Source organism: Ammospiza nelsoni, chromosome 26 (assembly GCF_027579445.1).
Source record: "Ammospiza nelsoni isolate bAmmNel1 chromosome 26, bAmmNel1.pri, whole genome shotgun sequence".
NCBI lineage: Eukaryota > Metazoa > Chordata > Aves > Passeriformes > Passerellidae > Ammospiza > Ammospiza nelsoni.
The window spans coordinates 1,290,945-1,317,825 of record NC_080658.1 but is presented as its reverse complement, the minus strand read 5'-3'; the positions used below and the strand labels follow the sequence as shown (position 1 = coordinate 1,317,825).

The 26,881-nt window shown below is 62.8% G+C and overlaps 4 protein-coding genes across 4 annotated transcripts; 3 read left to right on the top strand and 1 right to left on the bottom strand.

Annotated features, from left to right (window-relative positions):
* Positions 1–644: 644 nt before the first annotated feature.
* On the bottom strand, positions 645–5,747 carry G6PC3 (glucose-6-phosphatase catalytic subunit 3). The gene is made up of 7 exons (XM_059489095.1): positions 5,668–5,747; positions 4,534–4,775; positions 3,620–3,726; positions 3,379–3,469; positions 2,963–3,081; positions 2,736–2,877; positions 645–1,627 (listed from the first exon to the last, which is right to left on the bottom strand). Exons 1-7 carry the CDS (start codon positions 5,683–5,685, stop codon positions 1,276–1,278), a joined length of 1,071 nt encoding a protein of 356 aa, XP_059345078.1. The 5' UTR covers positions 5,686–5,747; the 3' UTR covers positions 645–1,275.
* A 158-nt stretch (positions 5,748–5,905) lies between these two features.
* On the top strand, positions 5,906–13,573 carry LSM12 (LSM12 homolog). Its single transcript, XM_059489103.1, has 5 exons — positions 5,906–6,065; positions 7,875–8,008; positions 10,893–11,002; positions 11,327–11,453; positions 12,592–13,573. Exons 1-5 carry the CDS (start codon positions 5,945–5,947, stop codon positions 12,682–12,684), a joined length of 585 nt encoding a protein of 194 aa, XP_059345086.1. The 5' UTR covers positions 5,906–5,944; the 3' UTR covers positions 12,685–13,573.
* A 428-nt stretch (positions 13,574–14,001) lies between these two features.
* TMEM101 (transmembrane protein 101) lies at positions 14,002–17,515 on the top strand. The gene is made up of 4 exons (XM_059489101.1): positions 14,002–14,147; positions 14,681–14,861; positions 15,367–15,513; positions 17,207–17,515. Exons 1-4 carry the CDS (start codon positions 14,011–14,013, stop codon positions 17,513–17,515), a joined length of 774 nt encoding a protein of 257 aa, XP_059345084.1. The 5' UTR covers positions 14,002–14,010.
* A 4,109-nt stretch (positions 17,516–21,624) lies between these two features.
* On the top strand, positions 21,625–22,446 carry LOC132084108 (peptide YY-like). Its single transcript, XM_059489104.1, has 3 exons — positions 21,625–21,803; positions 21,912–21,983; positions 22,422–22,446. The coding sequence occupies exons 1-3, from the start codon at positions 21,625–21,627 to the stop codon at positions 22,444–22,446; spliced, it is 276 nt and encodes a 91-aa protein (XP_059345087.1).
* The last annotated feature ends 4,435 nt before the right edge of the window (positions 22,447–26,881 follow it).

Below are 26,881 nucleotides of genomic sequence, written 5' to 3'. Positions count from 1 at the left end.
TTTCCTGTCCTCAAGTCTCCTTTTCCTGTCCCTGTGTCCTTTCCCTGTGTCCCTGTCCCTGGGTCCCTTTTCCTGTCCCTGTGTCCCTTTCCCTGTCCTCAAGTCTCCTTTTCCTGTCCCTGTGTCCTATCCCTGTGTCCCTGTCCCTGGGTCCCTTTTCCTGTCCCCGGGTCCCTTTCCCTGTGTCCTTTCCCTGTGTCCCTGTCTCTGGGTCCCTTTTCCTGTCCCTGTGTCCCTTTCCCCTGTGTCCCTTTTCCTGTCCCCGTACCCCTTTCCTTGTCCCCGTGTCCCTTTCCCCGTGTCCCTTTCCCTGTCCCTGGGTCCCTTTCCCCGTCCCCGTGTCCCTTTCCCCGTGTCCCTTTTCCTGTCCCCCTTTTCCTGTCCCCGTGTCCCTTTCCCTGTCCCTGTGTCCCTTTTCATGTCCCCGGGTCCCTGTCCCCGGGTCCCCGTTCCCTCCCTCTCCCTGTGTCCCTTTTCATGTCCCCCTTTCCCTGTGTCCCTTTCCCCGTGTCCCTTTCCCCATCCCTGTGTCCCTGTCCCCGTGTCCCTTTCCCTGTGGAGGGAACGGGGGGTCCCCTTTGTCAGCCCCGGGCTCGGGGGGCTCTGTCTGTCCCCGCTGTCCCCCCGCAGCACTCGGGGCCCGGCTCGGTCTCGGTTCTGCTGCTTTATTTGGTTCCAAACGGGGACGGCCCCGCACGCACCGGGCTGAGGGGGGGTCCCATCCATGGGGGGGGTCCCATCCCTGCCGCAGAGGGGTGGGGACAGCTGGGGAGGGGGTGGCAGCTCCGTGTCCCCGCGCCGGGACTGTCCCTGGGCTGTGTCCCCAGACCCCGCTGGGCAAGGGGCACCCCCAGGGGCAGGGGAGGGGGTCAGGGACCCCTGCCCGGGGTGAGGGGGGGTCCCTGGGGCAGGGGAGGGGGAGCATGAACTGGGACAATGCTCACTTTGGGGAGAAGGAGTGTGAGAGTGAACTGGAACAGAGCACAGACCCCCCACTCAATTTGAGGGTCCCTGGGGGAGAGGGAGGGTGAGGATGAACTGGCAACAGAGCACAGACCCCCCACCCAGTTTGGGGGTCCTGGAGGAAATGAAAGGTGAGGATGAACTGGCACAGGAGTGGGGACCCCCCACTCAATTTGAAGGTCCCTGGAGGAAAAGGAGGGTGGGGATGAACTGGGACAGAGCAGACACCCCCCACTCAATCCGGGGGTCCTTGGCACAGGCGGGGATGAACCGGGAGCAGACCCCCCCCTCTCGCCGACATTGAGGGGGGCTCTAGGGGGTCTCGCGGAGCCGCCGCAGGGTGAGGATGAGCAGGGGCAGCAGGGTCCCCACCAGCACGGGCCCCAGCGCGTAGCGAGCCCCCACGTTCAGGTACCACAGGGCGGTGCTGTCGCTCTTGGGCAGCTTGTGCAGCACGTCGAGCGCCAGCAGCCCCAGCGCGGCGCTGCCCAGCGGCGGCTCCAGCAGCCGCAGCTCCTCGGCGGCGCGGCGGCTCAGGGGCAGCCCGGCGGCCACGGCCAGCCCCAGCGCGCTGCCGCCCACCCGGCACAGCGAGGCCCAGGGCCGCGTCTCGGGCCGCAGCCACGCGGGCTCCGAGCAGCGGGAGCTGGCCCGGCGGAGGGACCTGCGGGGACAGCGGGGATCGGGGTGTGACACCCCCGGGAAGGGCTATGGGATTGTGTGTGTGTGACATCCCCGGGAAGGGGTCTGGGATTGGGGTGTGACACCCCCGGGAACGGGTCTGGGATTGGGGTGTGACACCCCCGGGAACAGGTCTGGGATTGTGTGTGTGTGACACCCCCGGGAATGGCTATGGGGCAGCCCCCTCCCCAAACCGCCCTGCGGGGACAGCGGGGATCGGGGTGTGACCCCCCGGGAATGGCTATGGGATTGTGTGTGTGTGACCCCCCGGGAATGGCTATGGGGCAGCCCCCTCCCCAAGCCGCTCTGGGATTGGGGTGTGACCTCCCGGAACGGGTCTGGGATTGGGGTGTGACACCCTGGGAATGGCTATGGGATTGTGTGTGTGTGACACCCCGGGAAGGGCTATGGGGCAGCCCCCTGCCCAAACCGCCCTGCGGAGGCACCTGCGGGGACAGCGGGGATCGGGGTGTGACACCCCGGGAACGGGTTTGGGGCAGCCCCCTCCTCAAACAGCGCAGGGATTGGGGTGTGCCCCCTCCACAGCAACGGCTATGGGGGCAGAACCCCCCCAGGAACTGGTGTGGGGGCAGCCCCCTCCTCAAACTGCTCGGGGATTGGGGTGTGACCCCCCTCAGGAATGGCTCTGGGGGCAGAACCCCCCAAGGAACAGCTCTGGGATTGGGGTGTGACCCCTCCCCAAACCACTCGGGGATTGGGGTGTGACACCCCCAGGAACGGGTCTGGGGGCAGCCCCCTCCCCAAACCGCTCTGGGGGCACATTCCTGGGGCTGGCCCTGGCACATCCCTGGGGCTGGCCCTGGCACATCCCTGCGGTTTGTCCCAGAATGCTGGGGGTGCCCCCCACTCCAGCCTGGAGGGCTGTCCCTGGGGATACCCCTCCCTGGTGGGCACAGCCCTGGGGGGGACCCCCTGACACCCCAGAAGCTGATCCATGTGACAGCCCCGTCCCCCTGTGACACCCCCATCTCCCTGTGCCACCCCTTTCCCCTGTGACACCCCTTTTCCCCCATGACACCCCCGTCGCTGTGACACCCCTGTCTCCTTGTCCCCCGTCCCCGGGCTCTCACCAGTCCAGGTCCAGCCCCGCGGCCGTGGCCAGCCCGTGCAGGGCCAGCGCGCTCAGCAGCAGCCCCAGAGCCGTCAGCAGGAAGAAGCGAACCTTGAGGAAGTTGGGGGGCCAGCGCTGCAGCCCCCAGCCCAGAGCCAGCCCTGGCGCGGGGACAGGCGGGGTCGGCACCGGGCCGGGCTGGGAAGGGGCTGCGGGGATGGGGAAGGGGCTGGGAGCTCCCCTCACCTGCCAGGGAGCCGGAGATCACCTGGTGGGGGAAATGGGCCAGGACGAAGATCCGGGAGAGCCCCATGGCCGCCAGCAGGAGGAGGTAGAGCAGGAACGGGAGCAGCCTCAGCAGCCGGCTGGGGGGGAACGGGGTCAGAGGGGCGGGAAGGGGGAAAGCACAGCAGAAAAAGGTCCTGGGGGGCGTTCAGGGGTCTCACAGCCTCCTCCCGAGCTGCCAGGGGAGGGATCCTGATCACCCTCCATGGGTGATGTTCACTGAGTGGGGGTCCCACATCCATCCCCTCTTCCCACAGGGGCTCTGGAAGCTCCCAAGGGATGGGGTCTCCATGCCGGGACCCCTCCTTCTGCCCCACATCCCACTCCCCTGCTCCCACAGAGGCCCAGGACGCTGCCCCCGCCCGTCCCACACTCACCTGCGGCTGCACCTGGACACTGCCTCGCTCAGGGCGGTGACAATGGGCCACAGGGCCGCCCCCAGGATCATGCAGTGCCCCGAGGGGCTCCCTGCGGGATGAAGCACAGGGGGGCTGTGGGGAGAGCTGGCCATGCCCAGCCCAACCCCTCCCCAATGCTCAGGAGGGGATTTTCCCACCTCCAGCCCAGCGTTCCCACACGTTTGGGGCTCTTGGGGCTCCTCCCCGGGCCGGGACTCACCTGGTCCCGTCTCACAGGTGACCGGGAACTGGCGCAGGGGGAGCTGCTCCCGCTCAGCCATCCCTGACTCGTGCATCCACCAGTACGGGCGCTCCCCGAACAGGAACCTGCGGGAACAGCAGGGGAACGTGGGAGGGAGCCCAGAGCCGGGCAGGAGCCCTGCAGGCAGCCCTGGGATCCAGCAGGGCAGGATCCCATCCCAGGATTTCCAGGAGAGCAGGATCCCTGCAGCCCATCCCAGGACAATCCCATCTCCAGAGGAGATGAGGCCACAGAGGATCAGGATCCCTTGCCAGTCCTGCTGCCTCCCGGGCTTTTCCCTGCCAGGAATTCCTGGCAGATGCTCAGGGGGCAGCTCGGGTGACCCTGGGGAATGCCACAGGCAGGGAATGAATGTGTGCCCAGAGTGCCCCAGGCAGGGAGTGTGTGCCCAGGGTGCCACAGGCAGGGAGTGTGTGCCCCCAATGCCCCACACAGGGAGTGTGTGCCCCCAATGCCCCAGACAGGGAGTGTGTGCCCCCAATGCCCCAGACAGGGAGTGTGTGCCCAGGGTGGCACAGACAGGGAGTGTGTGCCCCCAGTGCCCCAGACAGGGAGTGTGTGCCCCCAATGCCCCAGACAGGGAGTGTGTGCCCCCAATGCCCCTGACAGGGAATCTGTGCCCCCAATGCCCCAGACAGGGAGTGTGTGCCCCCAATGCCCCTGACAGGGAGTGTGTGCCCAGGGTGGCACAGACAGGGAATCTGTGCCCCCAATGCCCCACACAGGGAGTGTGTGCCCCCAATGCCCCAGACAGGGAGTGTGTGCCCCCAATGCCCCACACAGGGAGTGTGTGCCCCCAGTGCCCCAGACAGGGAATCTGTGCCCCCAATGCCCCAGGCAGAGCGCAGGGAGTGCCCCAGTGCCCCCCTCACCACTTGAGCACCACGTTGAGCCACTCGGCCAGCAGGGCGATCCAGAGCACCATGAGGGACACGTGCTCGTCCAGGCCGCGGGCCAGCGGGAAGCACACGGTGTAGATGGAGCCGGGGCCCAGGTGTGAGCTCAGCAGCAGCCACAGCTGCTCCAGCCAGGGCGGCCCAGCCTGCAGGGCCACGGCGGCGTGGATGCCAGCCTGGTGCAGGGTGTCCATGGCACTGGGCTGGAGCGCTGGCTCCTGTGCGGGGAGTGCAGGGAGATCAGCCCTGATCCCCTGGGATCCCTTGGGGACAGCAGGGGAGGGGGCTGGATCCCTTGGGGACATCATGGGAGGGGGCTGGATCCCTTGGGGACATCATGGGAGGTGGCTGGATCCCAAAGAATCCTTAGGAATCCCTTGGGGACAGCAGGGGAGGTGGCTGGATCCCTTGGGGACATCATGGGAGGGGGCTGCATCCCTTGGGGACATCATGGGAGGTGGCTGGATCCCAAAGAATCCTTAGGAATCCCTTGGGGACAGCAGGGGAGGTGGCTGGATCCCTTGGGGACATCATGGGAGGGGGCTGGATCCCTTGGGGACATCATGGGAGGGGGCTGGATCCCAAAGAATCCTTAGGAATCCCTTGGGGACAGCAGGGGAGGTGGCTGGATCCCTTGGGATCCCTCGGCACTGACTCAGGCAGTCATTCACCACTCAAAGTTTACCCACAAATGACTGCCAGGTTCCTGCCCCAGGGCAGAGCACACCCGTGGCTCCGGGCTGCGGACCAGGGCAGGATCCCGGGCTTGGTGAGGGGTTTGCTGGAGCAGCTGAGATGCTCTCCAGAGCCACCACCTCCCTGGGCTTCCCCTTGGCAACCTCCTGGGTGTCCCGTGGTCATTCTGCAGTGGGCCTGGGGTGTCCCTGGAGCCACCCTTGGTTTTCTTTGGGGTTTTTTCCCGGGGTCTCCCCAAGGCCGGTCCTGCCCCTCCCTGGGGTCCCTCTGGGGTCCCTCCGGGCCTCCCTGTGCTCTCAGGCCCGAGGCCTCCCTGGGGTCTCCCTGCATCACACCCGCGGCCTGCCCATCCCCACCAGCCGCCTCTGAGCTTCCCGGTGGCGCTGCCCACCCCCCGGTACCGGCGGGAGGTACCTGCGGGGGGGGCTCCATCCCGGGGACCCCTCAAAACTCCCTCCCGCCGCTCTCCGCGCCCTCTTCCGCCTACACTTCCCATCACCGACCGCGGGGCGGCGCGCTACGGCGGGGCGGGAGGGACAAACCGCGGCCGGGCTGGGCTCAGCCAATCAGAACGCGGGGCGGAGCAGATCGGCGGGGCGGAGCGCCAATCCCCGCCCTCGCTGCCGCGCGGCCCCGCCCCCGCCGCGCCTGGCCGAGGCGAGCGGAGCCGCGGGCGCTGCGGGCGGACAAGATGGCGGCGCCGGGCGAGTACTTCAGCGTGGGCAGCCAGGTGTCCTGCCGCACCTGCCAGGAGCAGCGCCTCCAGGGCGAGGTCGTCGCCTTCGACTACCCCAGCAAGATGCTGGCGCTCAGTATCCACCCGCCCGCGCCTCGCCGCGCTGCTCCCGGCCCCGGCGCGGCCCGCTCGGGCCTCTGCGGCCCGCCCGATGGGGGGGGGGGGGGCGTGAGGGAGGGAGGGGAAAGGGGGAAAAAGGGGAGGGGGTGTGAGGGGATCGAGGTGGGCGGCGACGGGGAGGGGTCTGAGGGGCTGCGGGAGACCCCCGGGGAGCGGGGGAGCGGGGAGTCCGCTCGGGAGGTTTGGGGGGATCGGAGAGGTTGGTGTTGGGGTGAATGGGGGGATTGGGGAGCGCTGGGTGCGGGGATTGGGGCGATTGTAGCCAGCGAGAGGGGATTGAGGAGCCCTGAGCTGGAGTGAATGGGGGAGTTGGGGGTCTTGTAATGGGTGAATGGGATGGGGGGTGTCCTGCAGGAAGATTCTGGGGGGATTGGGGAGGTTGGTGTTGGGGTGAATGAGGGGATTGGGGAGCTCGGTGCGGGGGGATTGGGGTGATTGTAGCCGGCGAGAGGGGATTGAGGAGCTCTGGTGAGTGGGGGAGGTGGGGGTCTTGTAATGGGTGAATGGGATGTGGGGTGTCCTGCAGGGAGATTTTGGGGGCAGTGAGGAGGTTTGTTCTGGGGGGATTGGGGAGCCTGTGTTAGGGGGATTGGGGGCCCGTTTTGGGGTGAATGAGGGATGGAGGGGCCCTGCATTATAAAGAGCTTTAGGGGGGCAGTGGAGAGCTCTGTACTGGTTTGAATGGGGGCAGAGAGAGCACCCAGTGTAGAGCACCCAGTTTGGGGGAGAATGGGGGGGACAGTGGTGTCCTGGAGGTTTTTGGGGGCAGCACTCAGGAGCCCTGTAGTGGGGTGAGTGGGGGTGTGGCATTCACTATGGGGGGGTTGGGGAGCCTCGTGTTGGGGTGAGTGGGGGGCAGTGGGGTGTTCCCTGCCCCCCCAGTGTGAATATCCATGGATGTGGTTTTGTTTGGAATCTGCAAGGAACGGGAAAAGCCGAGGGCTGTTGGAAAGCAGTGGAGGGTCCCAGGAGGTGGGGGAAGGAGAATGCTCAGCTCAGGGCTGGTGTTGGAGTTTTGGGGGGCCCGGGGTGGCTTCTGCAGGGAATGAGGAGCTGGGAGAGGGTTTTGTGGGAAACAGGACAGGAAAAGGCCCCCTGGGTGCCTGGGATGTGCTTGGAGCCAGGAGAGCTCCCAGGTCCCACTGGAGGCAGCAGGAAAATCCCAGAGGGTCCAACAGGTTGCTCAGTGCTGCTTGTCAGCCCCACAGGGGGCTGAGCCAGCCCTTCCCAAAGTCCAGCTGTTCCTGCCCCATCCATCCATCCATCCATCCATCCATCCATCCATCCATCCTCATGGGAGCAGAGGAATTGTGCAGGAATCAGCTCTGACAGGAGTGGTTTGGGTTTTTTTTTGGGGTGCTGTCTCATTCCCAATAGAAAGGAGTGTTTTGGGGTTTTTTTTGGGGGGTGCTGTCCCATTCCCAACAACCAACCTTGTGTGTCCCTCTCCTGGGAATTCCCTTCCTTAGGCAAGAGAATCCTCCCTGGGGATGCTGCTGCCTGCAGGAGGAAAAGAATTTTGGTGGGAAAAGTGCAAATTTGGTGGTGCTGGCTCAAACCAGTGGTGCTGGTGGGCCAGGGCTGGAGAATCAATCTGGATTTGGGGTAGACCAGAATCACCCACAGCTGCAGAGGGAGATGAGATGGGATCACTGATAATCCCAAGGCAGCAAAGGAGCTCCCCACAACCCCAGCCTCCTCCTGCTTTGCTCCTCACCTACAAAACCCTCTTTCTGGATTTGTTTTCCTTAATGCCCTCCTGCAGAATGCCCCTCTTCCAGTGGCAAGCCCAACCACGCAGACATCCTGCTCGTAAACTTACAGTACGTGTCAGAAGTGGAAATAATCAATGACCGCACGGAAACACCTCCCCCTTTAGCCTCCCTCAACGTCAGCAAGGTGAGAGAGCCCCTCCTCAGCAGGGCTCCCCCAAAATCCTGCAGGGATCCCCTAAAATTGTCCAAGGATCCAGCAGGATTCACCACTGGAGCTGCTCCCAGCGCAGCTTCCCCGAGTTCCATCCTGGATCTGGGGTTTGGTGATTTGGCTCTGGGTTTTGCCACTTTGGGCTCTGGGTTTTGGCATTTTGGGGCCTGGATTTTGTTGGGTTTAGGGTCTGGGTTTTGGCATTTTGGGGCCTGGATTTTGTTGGGTTTAGGGTCTGGGTTTTGGCATTTAGGGCCTGGGTTTTGGGACCTGGATTTTATATGTAGATATATATATATATGTTTAGATTTTTGGCATTTGGGGACCCGGATTTTGGTATTTTTGGGCTCTAAGGTGATCTTGTTTTGGGGTTTGCATTTTGAGGGGTTTGGAGCCTGGATTTTGTTGGGTTTAGGGTCAGGGTTTTGGCATTTAGGGCCTGGGGTTTGGGTGGTTTTGGGGCCTGGGTTTTATATCTAGATTTTTGGCATTTGGGGACCCAGATTTTGGTATTTTTGGGCTCCAAGGTGATCTTGTTTTGGGGTTTGCATTTTGAGGGGTTTGGAGCCTGGGTTTTGGTAGTTTGGGCCCAGGTGGTGGTGTCTGGGGTCTGGATGAGGCTATTTTGGATCTAGATTTTGGAGTTTTGGAGTGCACACAAAGGGGAACTCCTGGAATTCCGAGGAATTGCTTTCCATCCATCCTGGAATGGGATCACTGCCCATTCCCAGTGAGGTGAAGAGCAGGGAAGGTGACCCCGAGCCCTCAGTGCTGGGGTGAATCCAGGTGTGGGGTGCTCATTGTCACCTCCTTGTGCCACAGGGACACCTCTCCCGTGGCTTTGTGCCACACAGGTGGCACCAGCTGGGTGTCCACGCCCTCCTGGGTCCCTTCCCGATGGATTAACACATCCAGGTCTCAAATGACACAGCTGCTACCACAGTGTGACTGTTGGCTGTCACTGCAGTGGGTGACATGACTGGGAGTTCAGCCTGAGGGGAATCCCCTCAGGAATTCAGTGTTCACTTTGGGGAACCCCCTCAAGAATTCCAGTGCTCATTTGGGGATTCCCTCAGGAATTCAGTGTTCACTTTGGGGAACCCCCTCAAGAATTCCAGTGTTAACTTCAGGGAACCCCTCAGGAATTCCAGTGTTCACTTTGGGGATCCCCCTCAGGAATTCCAGGTAAATTCAGGGAACCCCTCAGGAATTCAGTGTTAACTTTGGGGATCCCCCTCAGGAACTCCAGTGCTGACTTTGGGGAACCCCCTCAAGAATTCCAGTGTTAACTTCAGGGAACCTCTCAGGAATTCCAGTGTTAACTTTGGGAACCTCCTCAGGAATTCCAGTGCTCACTTTGGGGAACCCCTCAGGAATTCAGTGTTCACTTTGGGGAACCCCTCAGGAATTTTCCAGCATCTCAGAGTTGTGGGTTTGGATTTGGGGGGGTGACAGATGCAGTCGGGTTGGAAGGGGCTGTTCCAGTGGCGCTGCCCCCCATCCCCATGGGGGCTCAGGCAGGCTGGACTGGGATGTTGCTGGTGGTACTGGTTGTACTGGGAGAAGGAGGTGTGTGCACATGGGAGTGCTGGCAGCACTCCAGGGAACCCAGAGAGCTGGGGACTTTGGGGGACACCTGCTGCAGGGGGTGATGAGCACAGGGATGGATCCTTTGGCAATGCTGGGCTGCTGCTGCTGGCACCTCTCCAGGGGTTCCAGTCACCTCCTGGTGGCCTCTTGTCAGGGCTGTCCCCAAGTGTGGGTGCAGCAGCTGCTGGAGGAACATCCCAGGGCCTGGGACAGAGGGGATCTGAACCTCGGGCTGGGAAGGGGGATCAGGTCTGGCTGGGGAAGGGGGATTTGCTCAGGGGTGACATGGCAGAGGGGATTCTCATGGCTCTGTCCCACAATTCCAGCCCATCCCAGTGTGGTGAGGGAGGTTCCCACTTCTCCAGGCAAGTTCCTGTGGAACACTGTGCCTGGTTTGGAAGCCTGGCTGGTGGTCTTGGACAGAGCCATTCCCTCATGGAATGGGCTAAGTGGTGAGGTTGTGAGGGTGAGGAAGGCTCCTGTCCCTGCTGAGGCAGTCAGGGAGCATACCCCAGTGCTCTGCAGTGCCTGCAGCCACCAAGAGGGGACTGGGGATGGCTGGGGGAGGAACTCCTGTCCCTCAGGGGCACTAAAGTGTCCCCAGTCAGAGGGAGCTGGGGCTTTCCAAGGGCTGAGACCCTCTCAGGCAGCAGCAGGACGCCAGAGCAGCTCTGGGTGTGCTCCCAGCAATGAGCAGGCCCCAGGAGGAGGAAGAGGAGGGATGATGCTGATGTGGCTCCTCCACTGCGGCAGCTCCAGCCAGGAAAAGGCAGCTGGTCCGAGGCTGCTGCTTCCTTCCCCTCCCACATCCATGGGATGCAGCCTGGGGGAGGCCAGGGTCGGGGTTTTCCATCTCTATTCCAGCACCCTGTGTGTAATCACACCTCCCCACACACGGATGCAGCTCCCAGATAACCAATTCTGGTTGTTTTTTGGGAGCAAACCAACTGCTGCAGGCTAAAGTTGCTCCTACTCCTGCGTGGAGCATTTACTCCCAGCGTGCTGGGTGTTCCAAGCTCCTCTTCCTCATCTCCATCCCAAGTGAGCTGAGTAGTGAGGGGGGTTTGCACCTAAAATTCCAGAATTAATTCAGAAAGGGGCAGGGGGATGTGAGGAGATGGCACCACCATCCCCCAAAACTCTGGGAGGCCCTGGCAGTGCTGAGGGCGAATTCAGGCTGGAATCACAAGGGGCAGAGCCATATCTGCGGTGTCCCCGTGTCCCCTCAGTGCTCCCAGCCCAACCCCCTGTCCCTGTGTGTCCCCAGCTTGCCAACAAAGCACGGACGGAGAAGGAGGAGAAGATGAGCCAGGCGTATGCAATTAGTGCTGGTGTCTCTCTGGAGGGACAGCAGCTCTTCCAGACCATCCATAAGACGTAAGTGCCCACCCAGGGGTCCCCAGTGCCCACCCAGGGGTCCCCAGTGCCCACCCAGAGGTCCCCAGGCTCATTTTGGAGTCCCCCACAGCCTTTTTGGGGGATTGCCATTGCTGGGTTTGCCCTGGAACGTTCTGGTGTGTCCTGGATGGGATGCTTGGGGGTGAGGGTGGCTCCCTGCCCGCTCCCTGCCCTGCCTGGCACATCCCACCCCACCCCTGGGGTCCCACCCCTCTCCAGCCGGACCCTGGTGTGACCGGGGGGCTCTGTGCCTCCTCAGGGGACAGTGGTGGCAGTCCCTGATGCCATTGTCCCTCCCCTCAGCATTAAGGACTGTAAATGGCAGGAGAAGAACATAGTTGTGATGGAAGAAGTCGTCATTGCCCCTCCGTACCAGGTGGAGAACTGTAAAGGCAAAGAGGGGAGCGCCCTGAGCCACGTACGCAAAATAGTGAGTGTGGGCTGGGGACACTGCGAGGGTGGCACCTCCTGGCAGGGTGGCACATCCCTGGGGACAGCCAGGAGCCTCCTTGGATGGGCTCCAGCCCCTCCTGGCATCGCCTTCCCTCTCCAGATCCCCCTTTTTGAGTTGTGTGCTCGGAGTGGTGAGCAGGGGATGGGGGCACTGGGAAGGACTGGGTGGGTGTCACCTCACTGGGGACACCTGAGACCCTTCCTGGCTTGGCCTCCAGCCCCTCCTGGGGTTCTCCAGCACCTTCTTGCTTGGCCTCCAGCCCCTCCTGGAGTTCCCCAGCCCCTCCTGGGGTTCTCCAGCCCATGCTTGCTTGGCCTCCAGCCCCTCCTGGAGTTCCCCAGCCCCTCCTGGGGTTCTCCAGCACCTTCTTGCTTGGCCTCCAGCCCCTCCTGGGGTTCTCCAGCCCCTCCTGGGGTTCTCCAGCCCCTCCTGGGGTTCTCCAGCCCATGCTTGCTTGGCCTCCATCCCCTCCTGAGGCTCCCCAGTTCCACCTGGGGTTCTCCAACCCCTCTTTGCTTGGCTTCCAGCCCCTCCTGGGGTTCCCCAGCCATTCCTGAGGTTCTGCAACCCCTCCTTGCTTGGCCTGCATCCCTACTTGGGGTTCCCCAGCCATTCCCAGGGTTTTCCAGCTCCTCCTTGCTTGGCCTCCAGCACCTCCTGGATTTGTCCAACCCCTCCTTGCTTGGCCTCCAGCCCCTCCTGGGGTTCCCCATTTCCTCCTGGGGTTCTCCAGCCCCTCCTTGCTTGTCTTCCAGCCCCTCCTTTCTGCCCTCCAGCCCCTCTTGGGGTTTCCCAACTCCTCCTGTGGTTCCCCAGCCCCTCCTGGCTTGGCCTCCAGACCTTCTAGGGGTTCTCCAGCCCTTCCTAAGGTTCTCCAGCCCCTCTTTGCTTGGCCTCCAGCCCCTCCAGGGGCTCCCCAGCCTCTCCAGGGGTCCTCCAGCCCCTCCTGAGGCTCCCCAATTCCTCATGGGGTTCTCCAACTCCTCCTTGCTTGGCTTCCAGCTTATTCTGGGGTTCTCCAGTCCCTCCTTGCTTGGCCTCCAGCCCCTCCAGGGGTTCTCCAGCCCCTCCTGGGTTCCTCCCCTGACCCCCTCCACGCCCCCTTCCCCTGCAGGTGGAGAAACACTTCCGGGACGTGGAAAGCCAGAAGGTCCTGCAGCGTTCACAAGCACAGCAGACACAGAAGGACACGTCCCTGTCATCCTGAGGCCACCTCAGGGCCACCACCACCACCCCGTCCCCGCGTCCCCTCCCCGGAGGTGGCGCCGGGGGCTCCTTCAACTTTTATTTCCTTTTTTTTTTTTTTTTTTTTTTTTTTTTTTGGGAAAATCTCAACCAATTCCAAACTTTAGACTTCAAAACAAACGAGAAAAGAGAATAATTTAAAGCTCCTCACGCATTACTTGACTAACAGACTTTGTTTTTCCGCCATGGTTTCTCCCTCCAGCCAGTCAGACTCTGTTAATTTTATTTTTTGGCCTTGTTTTTTTTTCTTTCCCCTTTTCCTCCCAATTCCTGCCTCCCTTTTGCCCAAAGATCCCTCCAGAAAATAAAGCTAACGAGCTGACTGTGGTGGCTGACCCGGGACCCTCGTGACCAACGTGGTCTCGTTTTAATTTTGTTTGCACAGGGCAAGGCTTGAATTGGTCTTATTTTTCTTATCTTTAAATATATATATATGAATATATATTAAAATGTTCTTTAAATATTTGTCTGCTTCTAGGGTCGTGGCAAAAAATCCCTCAAACACACCCTTGGGAGCAGCCAGAACCTGGATTTGGGGTTTTCACCCCATTTCCTTTATGTTTTTAATTATTTTTGCCCTTTTTCATTTAATTTTTAATTTCTTTTTTAATTTTAAATTTTTTTTTGCCACGATCCTCCCTGTCCCCCTTTTGTTTCCTCCCACTGTTTTTTTGTTTGGATTTTTTTTTTAATTAAAAAAAAAAGCAGATCAAACTCAAAACAATTCAAGCCCTGCCTTTAGGAAAATTAAAGATTAAAAAAAAAATTTAAAAAAAGAAAAAAAAAAGGAAAATTTTTTAGTCTTGTTTAGCAAAAAACAATAAAAACCCGAAATTTTTTTAACCATCAAAGGAGTCTGTGGGGGCTCAATGGGGCGTGGCCTCGCGAGGGGCGTGGCTAAGAGGAATGGGCGTGGCTTATGGTGGGGTTTGTTACACCCATTGTTATGGGGCGTGGCTTCAGCGGGGGGGCGGGGCTTGGCGCTGCATTTTCAATGAGGGTTTGTGTGATTGATGGGGTGCGGCTGAGGCCATGGCGGGGTTTCGGGGGGAAGGCGCGGCCCGGGGCAGGCTGGAGGCTCGCTGGGCGCGGCTGTCACGGAGCGCGGCCGCGGTTTTGGGGCGGGAGCCGCCATTTGAATGGAGAGGCGCGGCCTGAGGGGAATGAGGGCGCTGCCATTAAAGGGGCGTGGTTTGTACCGTGGGGGCGTGGCTTCCTCCTTGCGCGGCGCTGATTGGTCAGCGAGACGGCTCTTCCGGCGCGGCATTTCCGGCGGGACGGCCCGGTGATGGCGGCGGGCCGCGGGTGGAGGCGGCGGGCGCTGCGGCTGCTGACGGCGGGCGGCGGCGTGCTGCTCACCCGCTTCCCCTTCTGGCACTGCTTCAGCGGGCTGCTGCTGTGCGCCGAGCGCGCCGACCTGCGCCGGTGCGGGACGGGGCCGGGCGCCTGCGAGTGCTCCTGGGGAGCCTGGGCCTGTGAGGGGCTGCGGGTGGTTGTGAGGGCAGGGGCGGCTGTGGGGCTTGGCTGGTGGGGATCTGTGAGAACCTGGGCTCTGGAGGGACAGAGGGGGTGTGGAGTGTGCGGCGTGGAGGGTCTGGGGGAGTATCCGGGGTGCAGAGGCTGCTGCGGGGCCCTGAGAGCCGGGGGAGCCCCGGGGTGTGAGGGGCAGGGGGTGGGAGGTGCTGGTGTGGGGCAGCTGGGGGGCTCCTGGGTCAGTGTGGGGCTGGGCAGGTGGCAGGGACCCTCGGGGGGGCTGGGCAGGTGACAGGGACCCTCGGGGGGCTGGGGCTGAGGGAGATCCCGGCAGCGTTGGGGTCTGGGCTCTGGGAAGGGGACAGAGCAGCAGAGGGGGCTCTGTGGGGCAGGGGAGGGCTGTGGCTGCCCCATAACCCAGGGGATGCTCTGGGGGCTCTGGGGTGAGTATGGGGGTGCCGGAGCTTTTGTCCCTGTCCCCGCAGGAAGCCGGACATTCCGGTGCCCTACCTGTACGTGGACATGGGCGTGGCCGTGCTCTGTGCCAGCTTCATGTCCTTCGGGGTCAAGCGGCGCTGGTTCGCCCTGGGCGCCGCCCTGCAGCTGGCAGTGGCCACCTACGCTGCCCACGTCGGGGGGCACGTGCACTACGGAGACTGGCTCAAGGTGAGACCCACACCCTGCTGCCCCCAGAGCCCCGGGTGGCACTGAGGGGCAGCCCTGGGGTGGCACTGATGAGCAGCCCTGGGGTGGCACTGCTGGCTGCCCAGGTGGCACTGAGGGTACTCTGGGTGTCACTGATGGGCAGCCCCGGGTGGCACTGAGGGCAGTGGGTGGCACTGAGGGTGCTCTGGGTGGCAGTGAGGGCAGCCCAGGTGGCACTGAGGGTGCTCTGGGTGTCACTGATGGGCAGCCCCGGGTGGCACTGAGGGCAGTGGGTGGCACTGAGGGCAGTGGGTGGCACTGAGGGTGCTCTGGGTGGCAGTGAGGGCAGTGGGTGGCATTGAGGGTGCTCTGGGTGGCAGTGAGGGTGCTCTGGGTGGCAGTGAGGGCAGCCCAGGTGGCACTGAGGGTGCTCTGGGTGTCACTGAGGGCAGTGGGTGGCACTGAGGGTGCTCTGGGTGTCACTGATGGGCAGCCCAGGTGGCACTGATGGCGGTGTGCCCCCCAGGTGAGGATGTACTCGCGCACCATCGCCATCATCGGCGGGTTCCTGATCCTGGCCAGTGGCGCCGGCGAGCTGTACCGGCAGAAACCCCGCAGCCGCTCCCTGCAGTCCACGGGCCAGGTGTTCCTGGGCATCTACCTCATCTGCCAGGTACCGGCGCTGGGGACAGCCAGGGGACAGCTGGGGACAGAGGCACCCCTGTGCTGCGGGCTGGGGACACAGTTCCCTGCTGGAGAAGCCTTGGGCAGTGCTCCAGATCGTCCCTGCTGCGAGCCTCGGGGACGGTCCAACGCCTCAGGATGGTGTCACCAGTGTCACCAACCCCACACTGTCCCCAGGACAGAAGCCTCGGGCAGCAGATGTCATTGGGGGATTGTCCCCCATGAACTTCTGGTTTTGGGCACCCCCTTCTGCCACCTTTCCCCATCCTAGAATTCTTGTGTGGACGTTCCCAGTGCCACCACACTCCAGGTCCCCCTTGTCCCTGGGGGTGAAACCTTGCATGGCACCGGTGCCACCACCTTCCATCCCCCACTGCAAGTGTCCCCTGCATCCCCCATGACCCCCAGGTTTTGGGGACCCCCTTCTGCCACCTCTCCCCATCCCAGAACTCTTGTGTGGGTGTTCCACTCCAGGTCCCCGTTGTCCCTGGGGGTGAAACCTTGCATGGCACCAGTGCCACCACCCTCCATCCCCTGCAAGTGTCCCCTTGTCCCAGGTTTTGGGGACCCCCTTCTGCCACCTCTCTCCATCCCAGAACTCTAGTGTGGGTGTTCCTACTGCCACCACACTCCAGGTCCCCGTTGTCCCTGAGGTAGAAACCTTGCATGGCACCGGTGCCATGCCCCACTGTGAATGTCCCTTTGTCCCAGGTTTTGGTGGGACTCTCCCATCCCACAGCTCTTGTGTGGGTGTTCCATACTCCAGGTCCCCATTGTCCCTGGGGGTGAAATCTTGCATGGCACCGCTGCCACCCCTCACTGTGAGTGTCCCTTTGTCCCCTCCGCCATCTCTCCCCATCCCAGAACTCTTGTGTGGGTGTTCCCAGTGCCACCACACTCCAAGTCCCCATTGTCCCTGGGGGTGAAACCTTGCATGGCACCAGTGCCACCACCCTCCATCCCCTGCAAGTGTCCCCTTGTCCCAGGTTTTGGGGACCCCCTTCTGCCACCTCTCTCCATCCCAGAACTCTTTGTGTGGGTGTTCCACACTCCAGGTCCCCGTTGTCCCTAGGGGTGAATCCTTGCATGGCACCAGTGCCATCCCCCACTGTGAATGTCCCTTTGTCCCAGGTTTTGGTGGGACTTGGGGTAGGACTTTCCCCATCCCAGAACTCTTGTGTGGATGTTCCCACTGCCACCACACTCCAAGTCCCCATTGTCCCTGGGGTAGAAACCTCAGATAGCACCGGTGTCACGCCCCACTGTGAATGTCCCTTTGTCCCAGGTGGGACTCTCCCCATCCCACAGCTCTTGTGTGGATGTTCCACTCCAGGTCCCCATTGTCCCTGGGGGTGAAACCTTGCACAGCACCGCTGCCACCCCTCACTGTGAGTGTCCCTTTGTCCCCTCCGCCATCTCTCCCCATCCCAGAACTCTGTGTGGGTGTTCCCACTGCCACCACACTCCAAGTCCCAATTGTCCCTGGGGTAGAAACCTCAGATAGCACCGGTGTCACGCCCCACTGTGAATGTCCCTTTGTCCCAGGTGGGACTCTTCCCATCCCAGACTCTTGTGTGGATGTTCCACTCTAGGTCCCCGTTGTCCCTGGGGGTGAAACCTTGCACGGCACCACTGCCACCCCTCACTGTGAGCATCCCCTTGTCCCCTCTTTGTCCCCCCAGGCCTACTCCCTGCAGCACAGCACCGAGGACCGCCTGGCCTACCTGGACCACCTGCTGGGGGGTGAGCTGGCCCTGCAGCTGCTCTTCCTGCTCTACGGGCTGCTGGCCCTGGCCTTCCTCTCGGGTTACTACGTGAGGACAGCAGCCCAGGTGCTGGCTGTGCTGCTGCCCCTGGCCATCCTCCTCATCGATGGCAACCTGGGCTACTGGCACGCGCTGCGCCGCGTCGAGTTCTGGAACCAGATGAAGCTCATCGGCCAGAACGTCGGCATCTTCGGGGCTGTGGTCATCCTGGCCACTGATGGATGAGGGGATGAAGGGTGGGAGGGTTTTTTTAAGGAGCAATGCTATTTATTTGTTGTTTTTTTTTTTTTTTTTTTTTTCTTGGGTGGGTTTTTTTTTTTTTGTTTTGTAAATATTTGATAATTTTGGCGGAGGATGGGATGGGAAGGGGTCCTGCCACTGTGTGGTCAAGGTGTCTCACTCTGCTGAGGGGTGTCACTGCTCCACCCCCAAAAAAAAGTATTTTTACTGATGCACTGAGAAATGTTTAATGTCTCACCCCGGGGGGATCAGCTTTGGGTGCCAGGGTTAGGAGGGGCTGCAGCTTTTGGGGCACAAACTGCTTTTGGGGTGCTGGAGTGCAGTGCATGAGTGCTTTGGGGAGCTGATGGTGAGGGAGGGGCTGCTGTGGGGGAAACTGCTCCAGAGGAGTCACTTTGGGGGGAGCTGATTCAGGGGAGATGATTTTGGGGAGGCTGGAAGGGAAGAACTCCTTAATGAGCTTGGGGTGGAGGGGCTGCTGCAGGGCAGCTCTTTTGGGGGACCCTCATGGGAGCCACTTTGGGGGGACAGATCTGGGGAGGGATGTGAGTCTGAGGGGTTTGGGGTGAGCTGTTTGAGGGGGAGCCACTCTGGGGACTTGGCTGTGGGTGTTCTGGAATGGGTGGGGGTCCCAGGGAGGGGCTGGCAACCCCCAGGGTCCCCGTGGGCTGTGGCCTCAGTCCTCTCATCCTGTCCCTGGGCTGTGTGTGTGTCCCCAAAGCCCCAGTGCAAGGCAGGTGTCCCTGTCCCCCCTCAGGTGTCTGTGTCCCCCTCCTGGGCTGGGCGGGGCTGTGTGTCCCCCCTGAGCTGGGCAGGTGTCCGTGTCCCTCCCAGGTGTCCCTGTCCCCCCCTTAGGTGTCCGTGTCCCCCCCTTAGGTGTCCCTGTCCCCCCCCCAGGTGTCCCCCCCTCAGGTGTCCGTGTCCCTCCCAGGTGTCCCTGTCCCCCCCTTAGGTGTCCCTGTCCCTCCCAGGTGTCCCTGTCCCCCCCCAGGTGTCCCTGTCCCCCCCAGGTGTCCCTGTCCCCCCTTAGGTGTCCCTGTCCCCCCTTAGGTGTCCCTGTCCCCCCCAGGTGTCCCTGTCTCCCCCAGGTGTCCGTGTCCCCCCCCCAGGTGCCCGTGTCCCCCCCAGGTGTCCGTGTCCCCCCGCCGTGGCCGGAAAAGCAAACAGGGCTGATAAGGGGCTTCCTCCGGGGGGCCCTAATGGCGCCTCCGGCGGAACCGGAGCCATAAAACGCGGGCAGGCGGCACAGTGTGCCCGGTTTGCCCTGTTCGCTCGGGGGGGCACCTCCCTCCTCAGCCCCGGCACCCCCCGGCGGCTCCAGCCCCGCGCCCCCCCCCCCCCCCAGACCCTCCTCTTCCTCCTCATCGCCCCCGGGGGGGTGCGGGCAGGCAGGGACCCCCCCAGCCCCGTCCCCGCCGTGCCGGGGGTGCCGCCCGCGCCCCCCCCGCGGCAGAGCCATCCTGTGACCTTTGGAAAATGTCTGTTTGCTGTCACTGCGATAAATGGGGCAGAAAGCTCCGGTCCCCCCCGGCCGGGGGACAGCTGTGACGGCGCGGTGACATCGTCCCGGTGCTGCCCGAGCCCGGCGCCGCTCGGCCGGGACCCCCCGCCCGTGTCCCCGCAGCCCGCGGGTGTCACAGCGCGGCCACGCCACGGGGGACAGCCCCGCCAGTGCCACCAGCCGTGTCCCCGCCGGTGCCACCAGCCGCGTCCCCGCCGGGTGCCGCTGCCCGGGTCACAACCGGGGCAGGAGCGGGGGGCGCGTCCCCTCCGGCCGGGGCTGGCACCTCCCGTGTCCCCCCAACCCCGGGCTGGCCCCTCCCGTGTCCCCCCAACCCCGGGCTGGCCCCTCCCGTGTCCCCCCAACACGGTGCTGGCACCTCCCGTGTCCCCCCAACCCCGGCTGGCACCTCCCGTGTCCCCCCAACACGGTGCTGGCACCTCCCGTGTCCCATCCAGCCGGGGCTGGCACCTCCCGTGTCCCATCCAGCCGAGGCTGGCACCTCCCGTGTCCCCCCAACACGGTGCTGGCACCTCCCGTGTCCCATCCAGCCGGGGCTGCCACCCTCCCGTGTCCCCTCCGGCCGATTCGTGTCGCCTCCAGCCGCGCTGGTGGCACCCCACAGTGTCCCCACGGCCGTGTCCCCTCCGTCCCACTGGTCGGAAGCCATCCCGGCGGTTTTGGGGACCGCCTTTCTGCCACCTGTCCCCATCCCAGCACCCCCGCGGTGGCTTTGGTGGCCCTGCCCGGCGGGCACGTCCCTCCGTGCCTCAGTTTCCCTCAGTGATTGCTCCTTAATGGCAAATCCAGACGGGATTGATGTCGCCGCACGGGGGACTGGAAAGGTCACCTCATCCGTCCTGCGGGTGGTGACAGCGCTCGATGGCGGTGGCGGGGCTGTGGTGGCGGCTTCGTGCCTGGTCTGGGGAAACTGAGGCAGCCGCGGCTGTGTGTCTGTCCCCTGCACTGTCCCCCGTGCGCGGCTCAGGGCCGTGGGTCTTGTCCCGTGTGCCACGTTTGTGTCCCTGGGTGTGGCTGATGTCCCCGTGTCCTTCTGCCACATCCCGCGGCTGTGTCAGGGCAGGTTTGTGTGACACGGCTGTGTGGGACACCCGTGTGTGACATCCGTGAGTGACATCCGTGTGTGACATCGGGGTGCGTCCTGTGTCCTCGTGCCACAGCCGTGTGTCCCATCCATGTCAGTGTTCCTGTCCTGTGTCCTCGTGCCACGGCTGCGTGTGACATCCCTGTATGTCCTGTGTCCTCGTGACACAGCTGTGTGTGACATCCGCGTGTGACATCCGTGTGTGTCCTGTGTCCTCGTGCCACAGCCGTGTGTCCCATCCATGTCAGTGTTCCTGTCCTGTGTCCTCGTGCCACGGCTGCGTGTGACATCCCTGTGTGTCCTGTGTCCTCGTGCCACAGCCGTGTGTCCCATCCATGTCACCGTGCCCTGGCTGCCTGTCACATCTTCCGTGTGCCACTCCGTGTGCCCTGGCCGCCTGTCACACCTGTGTGTGCGCCATGGTGACATGTCACACCCGCGCCCGTGTCCCGTGCCCGCCTGGCATTGCCGTGTCCGTGTCCTGTGGCCACACGCGTGTCCCTGTGTCCCCGTGTCCGTGTGTCCCCCTCTGCTCTGTCCTCCCCATCCCCTCCGTGCCCCAGCCTGGGGACCGTGCAGGTGACAGCGACAGGGTGGCGGCACGTGTCCCCTGGCCGCGGGGGGGGCCGCAGTGTCCTGCGTGCCCGTGGGTTTGTCACGCGTGAGGGAGGAGCCGCCGGCCCCCCTGGGGCTATAAAAGCCCGGGCGGGTGCGGGAGCCGCCGTGTCCCCGGCACTGTCACCCCTCTGCCAGGCCCTGGGTGCCACTTCTGCCTCCGCCATCGTGAGTGCAGCCACGGGTGGGGCCCCACGAGGGACAATCAGCTCGGGGACATGTGGGGACCCCTTTGGGGGCACAGGGTCTTTGGGGTGGGACAGCTCCCTTGAGGGGGGGTCTTTGGGAGGGAGGTGTCCCCGTGGGATATGGGGGGGTTCCGGGGGTGGCGGTGACCCTTGAGTGGGGCTGGGGTCCCGGGTGGGGGGTGAAACAAACCCTTGGGGCGCTGGGGGGGCTCTGAGGATGAATGAACTGGATGAGGGGGGCAGAGCTGGCTTGGGGGTTCCGGGGGATTTGGGATGGGACAGCTCCCTTGGGGACACTGAGGGGGGTCCTTGGGAGGGAGCGTCCCCGTGGGATACGGGGGGTCCCGGGGGTGGAAATGTCTCTTTAATGGGTCTGGGGTCCCAGGTGGGATGTGAAACAAATCCCTGGGGAGCTGGGGGGTTTGGTGGGGGCAGAGAGGGGTTGGGGGTCCCGGGGGCTATGGGGGTGCAGAGCCGGGTGGGGCGGTTTGGTGGGGGCAGAGCCCGTTTGGGGGTCCCGGTTTGGTGGGGGCAGAGCCGGTTTGGGGGTCCCGGGGGCTATGGGGGTGCAGAGCCGGTTTGGGGGTCCCGGTTTGGTGGGTGCAGAGCCGGTTTGGGGGTCCCGGGGGCTATGGGGGTGCCCCCCCTGGCAGCCACAGCCGCCCCTCGTTCCTGTCCCCCGCAGATGGTGCCGTCCCCGCGGCCGTGGCGCGCGCTGGTGGCCGTGTCCCTGTGTGCCCTGCTGTGCCTGGCGGCCGCGTACCCCCCCAAACCCGAGAGCCCCGGCGAGGACGCGTCCCCCGAGGAGATGGCGCGCTACTTCTCGGCCCTCCGCCACTACATCAACCTGGTCACGCGGCAGAGGTGAGCGCGACACGGGAGGGTGACACGCGCGATCCCCTGTCCCCGCGGGGTCCCCTCCGCCCCCCCGGGCGCGCACCCGCGGCTCAGGCGCGATCCCGTGTCCCGCAGGTACGGGAAACGCGCCAGCCCCGGCGCCGCGGGGACGGAGCTGCTCCTGGGGACCGGCAGCGACAGGTCACGGTGAGTGTCCCTGTCCCTGCTCTTGGGGACCGACAGGTCACGGTGAGTGTCCCTGTCCTTGCTCCTGGGGACCGGCAGCGACGGGTCACGGTGGGTGTGTCCCTGTCCCTGTCCCTGCTTCTGGGGACCGACAGGTCACGGTGAGTGTCCCTGTCCCTGTTCCTGCTCCTGGGGGCTGGCAGTGACAGGTCACGGTGAGTGTCCCTGTCCCTGTTCCTGCTCCTGGGGGCTGGCAGTGACAGGTCACGGTGAGTGTCCCTGTCCCTGTTCCTGCTCCTGGGGGCTGGCAGTGACAGGTCACGGTGAGTGTCCCTGCCGCTGTCGCTGTCTCCCCCCTGTGCCCAGCGCACTCCGGGCTGGGGGTGCCCGGGGCAGTTTGGGGTCCCGGGGGGTTTGGGGGTCTCATTTCCCCCTCTCTCACACCAGCTCTTCCCGCAGGTTCGATGACGACTCCTCGTGGTGACCGCCCCGCCCTGCTCACCCCGTGTCCCCCAAATCCTCCCCACATCTCCGGGACCCCCCAGAGGACCCAGGGCCAGCGCAGGACCCCCCGCTGGAAGGCCGGGGACCCCCAGAACCCGGCCCGGGGGTGTCCCCGACCCTGTCCCCTCCCCAGCGCTGCCGGGGGGGTCCCGCGTGGTCCCTGCACGGCCCCGCAGCGACAATAAAAGAGCGATCGTGGGCACGGCGGCTCCGAGCTGTGCGTGGGGGGCGCGGGGGGCATGGAGGGATGGAAGGGTGGGGGGAGATGGAGGGGTGCAGGGAGGATGGGGTGATTGGGGTGCAGGGAGGGGGGTCAGAGGGGTGGGCAGGGATTTGGGGGTGATAGGAGGGGAGTGGAGTGGGGATTTTGGAGGAGGGGGTGCGTAGGGAATGGTGGGGCTGGGGCGCACTGGGGTTGGATACTGGGGTGCGCTGGGTGTGGGGTTTGGGGGGGCACTGGTGAGGGGATCCACCGCTGGTGAATTTCGGGGTGCTGGGGGGCGTCCGTGGGGGTGCTGCCCTTCCACAGTCCCCCTGTCCCACTCCGCCCCTTCCATCCCTGCCACCCTTGCACCCCACCAGCCCCCCAGCTGTGTTCCTCTGTCCCCACACCTGTCCCTCTGTCCCTCCGTGGGGCCGGACAGCCGTGCCCACGTCCTGTCCCCTCCGGGCGCCCCCTCAGCGCGGGGTCAAACATTAACCAGGGGCCAGCTGTCCCTGTCACCCCCTGCCACCAGCCCTGTCCCCCCTCCCCGTCCGAGTGGGCACCTGGCCACAGGTGCTGCGTGGCAGGGTGACATCAGCGGGGACACGGGGGATAAAAGGGCCGGCACGGCGGTGGCAGCAGCGGCACCGAGCACCCGGCGTGTCAGGCAGCGTCCCCTCGTCTCGCCGTGTCCCCGTGTCCCTGCCCGAGGAAGGAGGTGAGTGGGGATGGGGAGCTGTGGGTGTGTGACAAACAGGCTTGTGACAAACAGGTGTGCGTGTGACACGTGTGTGCAATGGTTTGTGAAAGGGTGAAGGTGTGCAGGAGTGGGACGCTGGGTGTGCAGGGGTGGGAGTGTGGAGATGTGTGCAGGTGTGTGTGTGCTGTGTGCAGGTGTGTTCAGGGGCATTCAGGTGTGCACAGGTGTGTTTGCATGTGCTGTGCATGCAGCTGTGTGCAGGTGTGTGCAGTTGTGTTCAGGTGTGCACAGGTGTGTGTTTGCATGTGCTGTGCATGCAGGTGTGTGCAGGTGTGTGCAGTTGTGTTCAGGTGTGCACAGGTGTGTGCATGCTCTGCGTGCTCTGTTCAGGTGTGTGCAGGTGTGCACAGGTGTGTGTGATGTGTGTGTAGGTGTGTGCAGATGTGCACAGCTGCGTCCAAGTATGTGCCGATGTGTGTTAGGTGTGCACAGCTGTGTGTAGGTGTGTGTGATGTGTGCTCAGCTGTGCACAGGTGTGTGTGCAGGTGTCTGTAGGTGTGTTCAGGTGTGTCCAGCTGTGCACATCTGTGCATGCCCCGTGTCTGAGCACGCCCTGTCCCATTCCCCCATCCCGGAGTGACCCCGCTGTCGCTGTCGCAGCCATGGTGGCCCCGCCGCTGCTGTTGGTGGCCTGTGCGGTGGTGGCGCTGCTGCCGCTGCGGCCCCGCGCGGCCCCGGCCCAGCCCGCGTACCCGGGGGACGACGCGCCCGTGGAGGAGCTGCTGCGCTTCTACAACGACCTGCAGCAGTACCTGAACGTCGTCACGCGCCCGCGGTGAGCAGGGCCCGGAGCTGGCTGCCCTGATGTGCTCCCTGTCGCGATACACCCCTTATCGCGACATGCTCCCTGTCGTGACATCCCCTATCGCGACGTGCTCCCCATCCCAGTGTGCTCCCATCACAGCGTGCTTCCCCTCGTGATGTGCTCCCCATCTAAACGTGCTCCCTGTCGTGACACACCCCTTATCGCGATGCACTCCCTATCGCGACATGCACTCCCTGTCACACCTATCCCCTATCGCGACATGCTCCCCATCCCAGCATGCTCCCACCATGGCGTGCTTCCCTTCGTGACACCATCCCCATCCCAATGCACTGCCTGTCGCGACACACCCGCTATCACGATGTGCTCCCTGTCTCGACACTCTCCCTACCGTGATGCGCTCCCCATCCCAATGCGCTCCCTGTCATGACATGCTCCCTGTCATGACACTCTCCCTGTCATGACACGCTCCCCATCAATCCCTGCTCCCTGTCGTGACACTCTCCCTGTCATGACACGCTCCCCATCAATCCCTGCTCCCTGTCGTGACACTCTCCCTGTTGGGATTTATCAATTCAGGGCAGCCCCAAGACAGTGAACGATGTGCTCTGACTCCATGATTTCAGAAGGCTCAACAAACACTTTACTAAGCTAGTTATATCACACCAATGCTATACCTAGGTTATATCACACCAATGCTGTATCTAGGTTATATCACACCAATGCTATACCTAGGTTATATCACACCAATGCTATATCTAGGTTATATCACACCAATGCTATACCTAGGTTATATCACACCAATGCTGTATCTAGGTTATATTACACCAATACTATATCTTGGTTATATCACACCAATGCTATACCTAGGTTATATCACACCAATGCTATATGTAGGTTATATCACACCAATGCTATACCTAGGTTATATCACACCAATGCTATATCTAGGTTATATCACACCAATGCTATACCTAGGTTATATCACACCAATGCTATATCTAGGTTATATTACACCAATGCTATATCTTGGTTATATTACACCAATGCTATATCTAGGTTATATCACACCAATGCTATACCTAGGTTATATCATACCAATGCTATATCTAGGTTATATTACACCAATACTATATCTTGGTTATATTACACCAATGCTATATCTAGGTTATATTACACCAATGCTATATCTAGGTTATATTACACCAATGCTATACCTAGGTTATATTACACCAATGCTATATCTAGGTTATATTACACCAATGCTATATCTAGGTTATATCACACTAATGCTATAACTAAATCTACACTAAAGAGTTACTCTACTAAAGAGATACTACAGGCAAACCCTGTGTCTGACACTACGGACACAGCTTTGACCCCATTGGCCAATCAATCCAAACCATCACCAGGATCCAATTAACAAATCACTTTTATTAAGCAATCTCCATAACACATTCCGCATGTGCCGAATGCAGGAGCAGCAAGTGAGGTAAGAACTGTTTTCTTCTCTGAGCTCCTCGCTGCCTTCCCCAGGAGAAATCCTGGGAGAGAGAATTGTGTCTGTCTGTTCAGAGGATGTGAGTGCCACAGGGACGCGCTCCCTGTGCTGTGTCACCGTCACCCTGTCCCCTAACGTGTCCCCATTGCAGGTACGGCAAGCGGGCAGGTGGGCGAGCGCTGGGCCAGGAGCCCCTGGGAGCCCCAGGGTGCTGAGCCCCAGGTGAGGGGCTGGGGGGTGGGAGGAGCCCCCCAAAACTCCCCATGGCCTCAGGGTCCCCATGGGGACAGACTGGGGGGAAGGGGGGCTCTGGGTGGGGGAATTTAGGGTGGGAGTCCTGAGGGTGTCAGGGTGGGGGATGTGGGATTGGGGGGATCTCGGGGGGGTTCTCAGAGTGGGGGACGTGGGACTGGGGGTCTTGAGGGGGCTCTGAGGGTGTCAGGGTGGGGGATGTGGGATTGGGGAGACCCTCAGGGTGTCAGGGTGGGGGATAGGGGATTGGGAGGTCTCAGTGGGGAAGGGGACACAGCGTGACCCCCCCGTTTTGTTTCAGGGACACTGCCGGGCCTGAGTGGGTGAGGAAGCCCAGAGGGTGCAGCCCCCCCACCCCTGCTGCACCCCCGGCCTCCCCAGAGCCGTCACTGTGGGGCCAGGACAGACCCCCAGCAATAAAACCCCCCCTGCAGCCACCGCCTGTCTGCCTCTGCCGGCTGGGGACACTGGGGACACTGGGGACAGTGGCCGGGGGGGATGGGAGTGCTGGGGACACTGGGGGTGTTACAGACACTGAGTGTGGGGACCGTGGTGATGCTGGGGACAGAGGGGGCGATGCTGGCTCTGGGGACACTGAGGCACTGAGGGTGTTGGGGACACCGAGTGGCCGTGCTGGGGACACCGGGGGTGCTGGCACTGTGGACACTGGGGACACCGAGTGGCCGTGCTGGGGACACCGGGGGTGCTGGCACTGTGGACACTGGGGACACCGAGTGGCCGTGCTGGGGACACCGGGGGTGCTGGCACTGTGGACACGCCTACGCGGCCGTGCCAGTCGCTGTCCCCGTCGCAGTCCCCGTGCGCTCGGTGCCAGTCGCGCGTGTCCCGCCGCTCTGTCGCGATGCCGGCGGCCGCCCCCGCCTCAGTCACGGGTGAGCGCGCACCGGGCGGGCACGCGCGCGTGCAAACACCC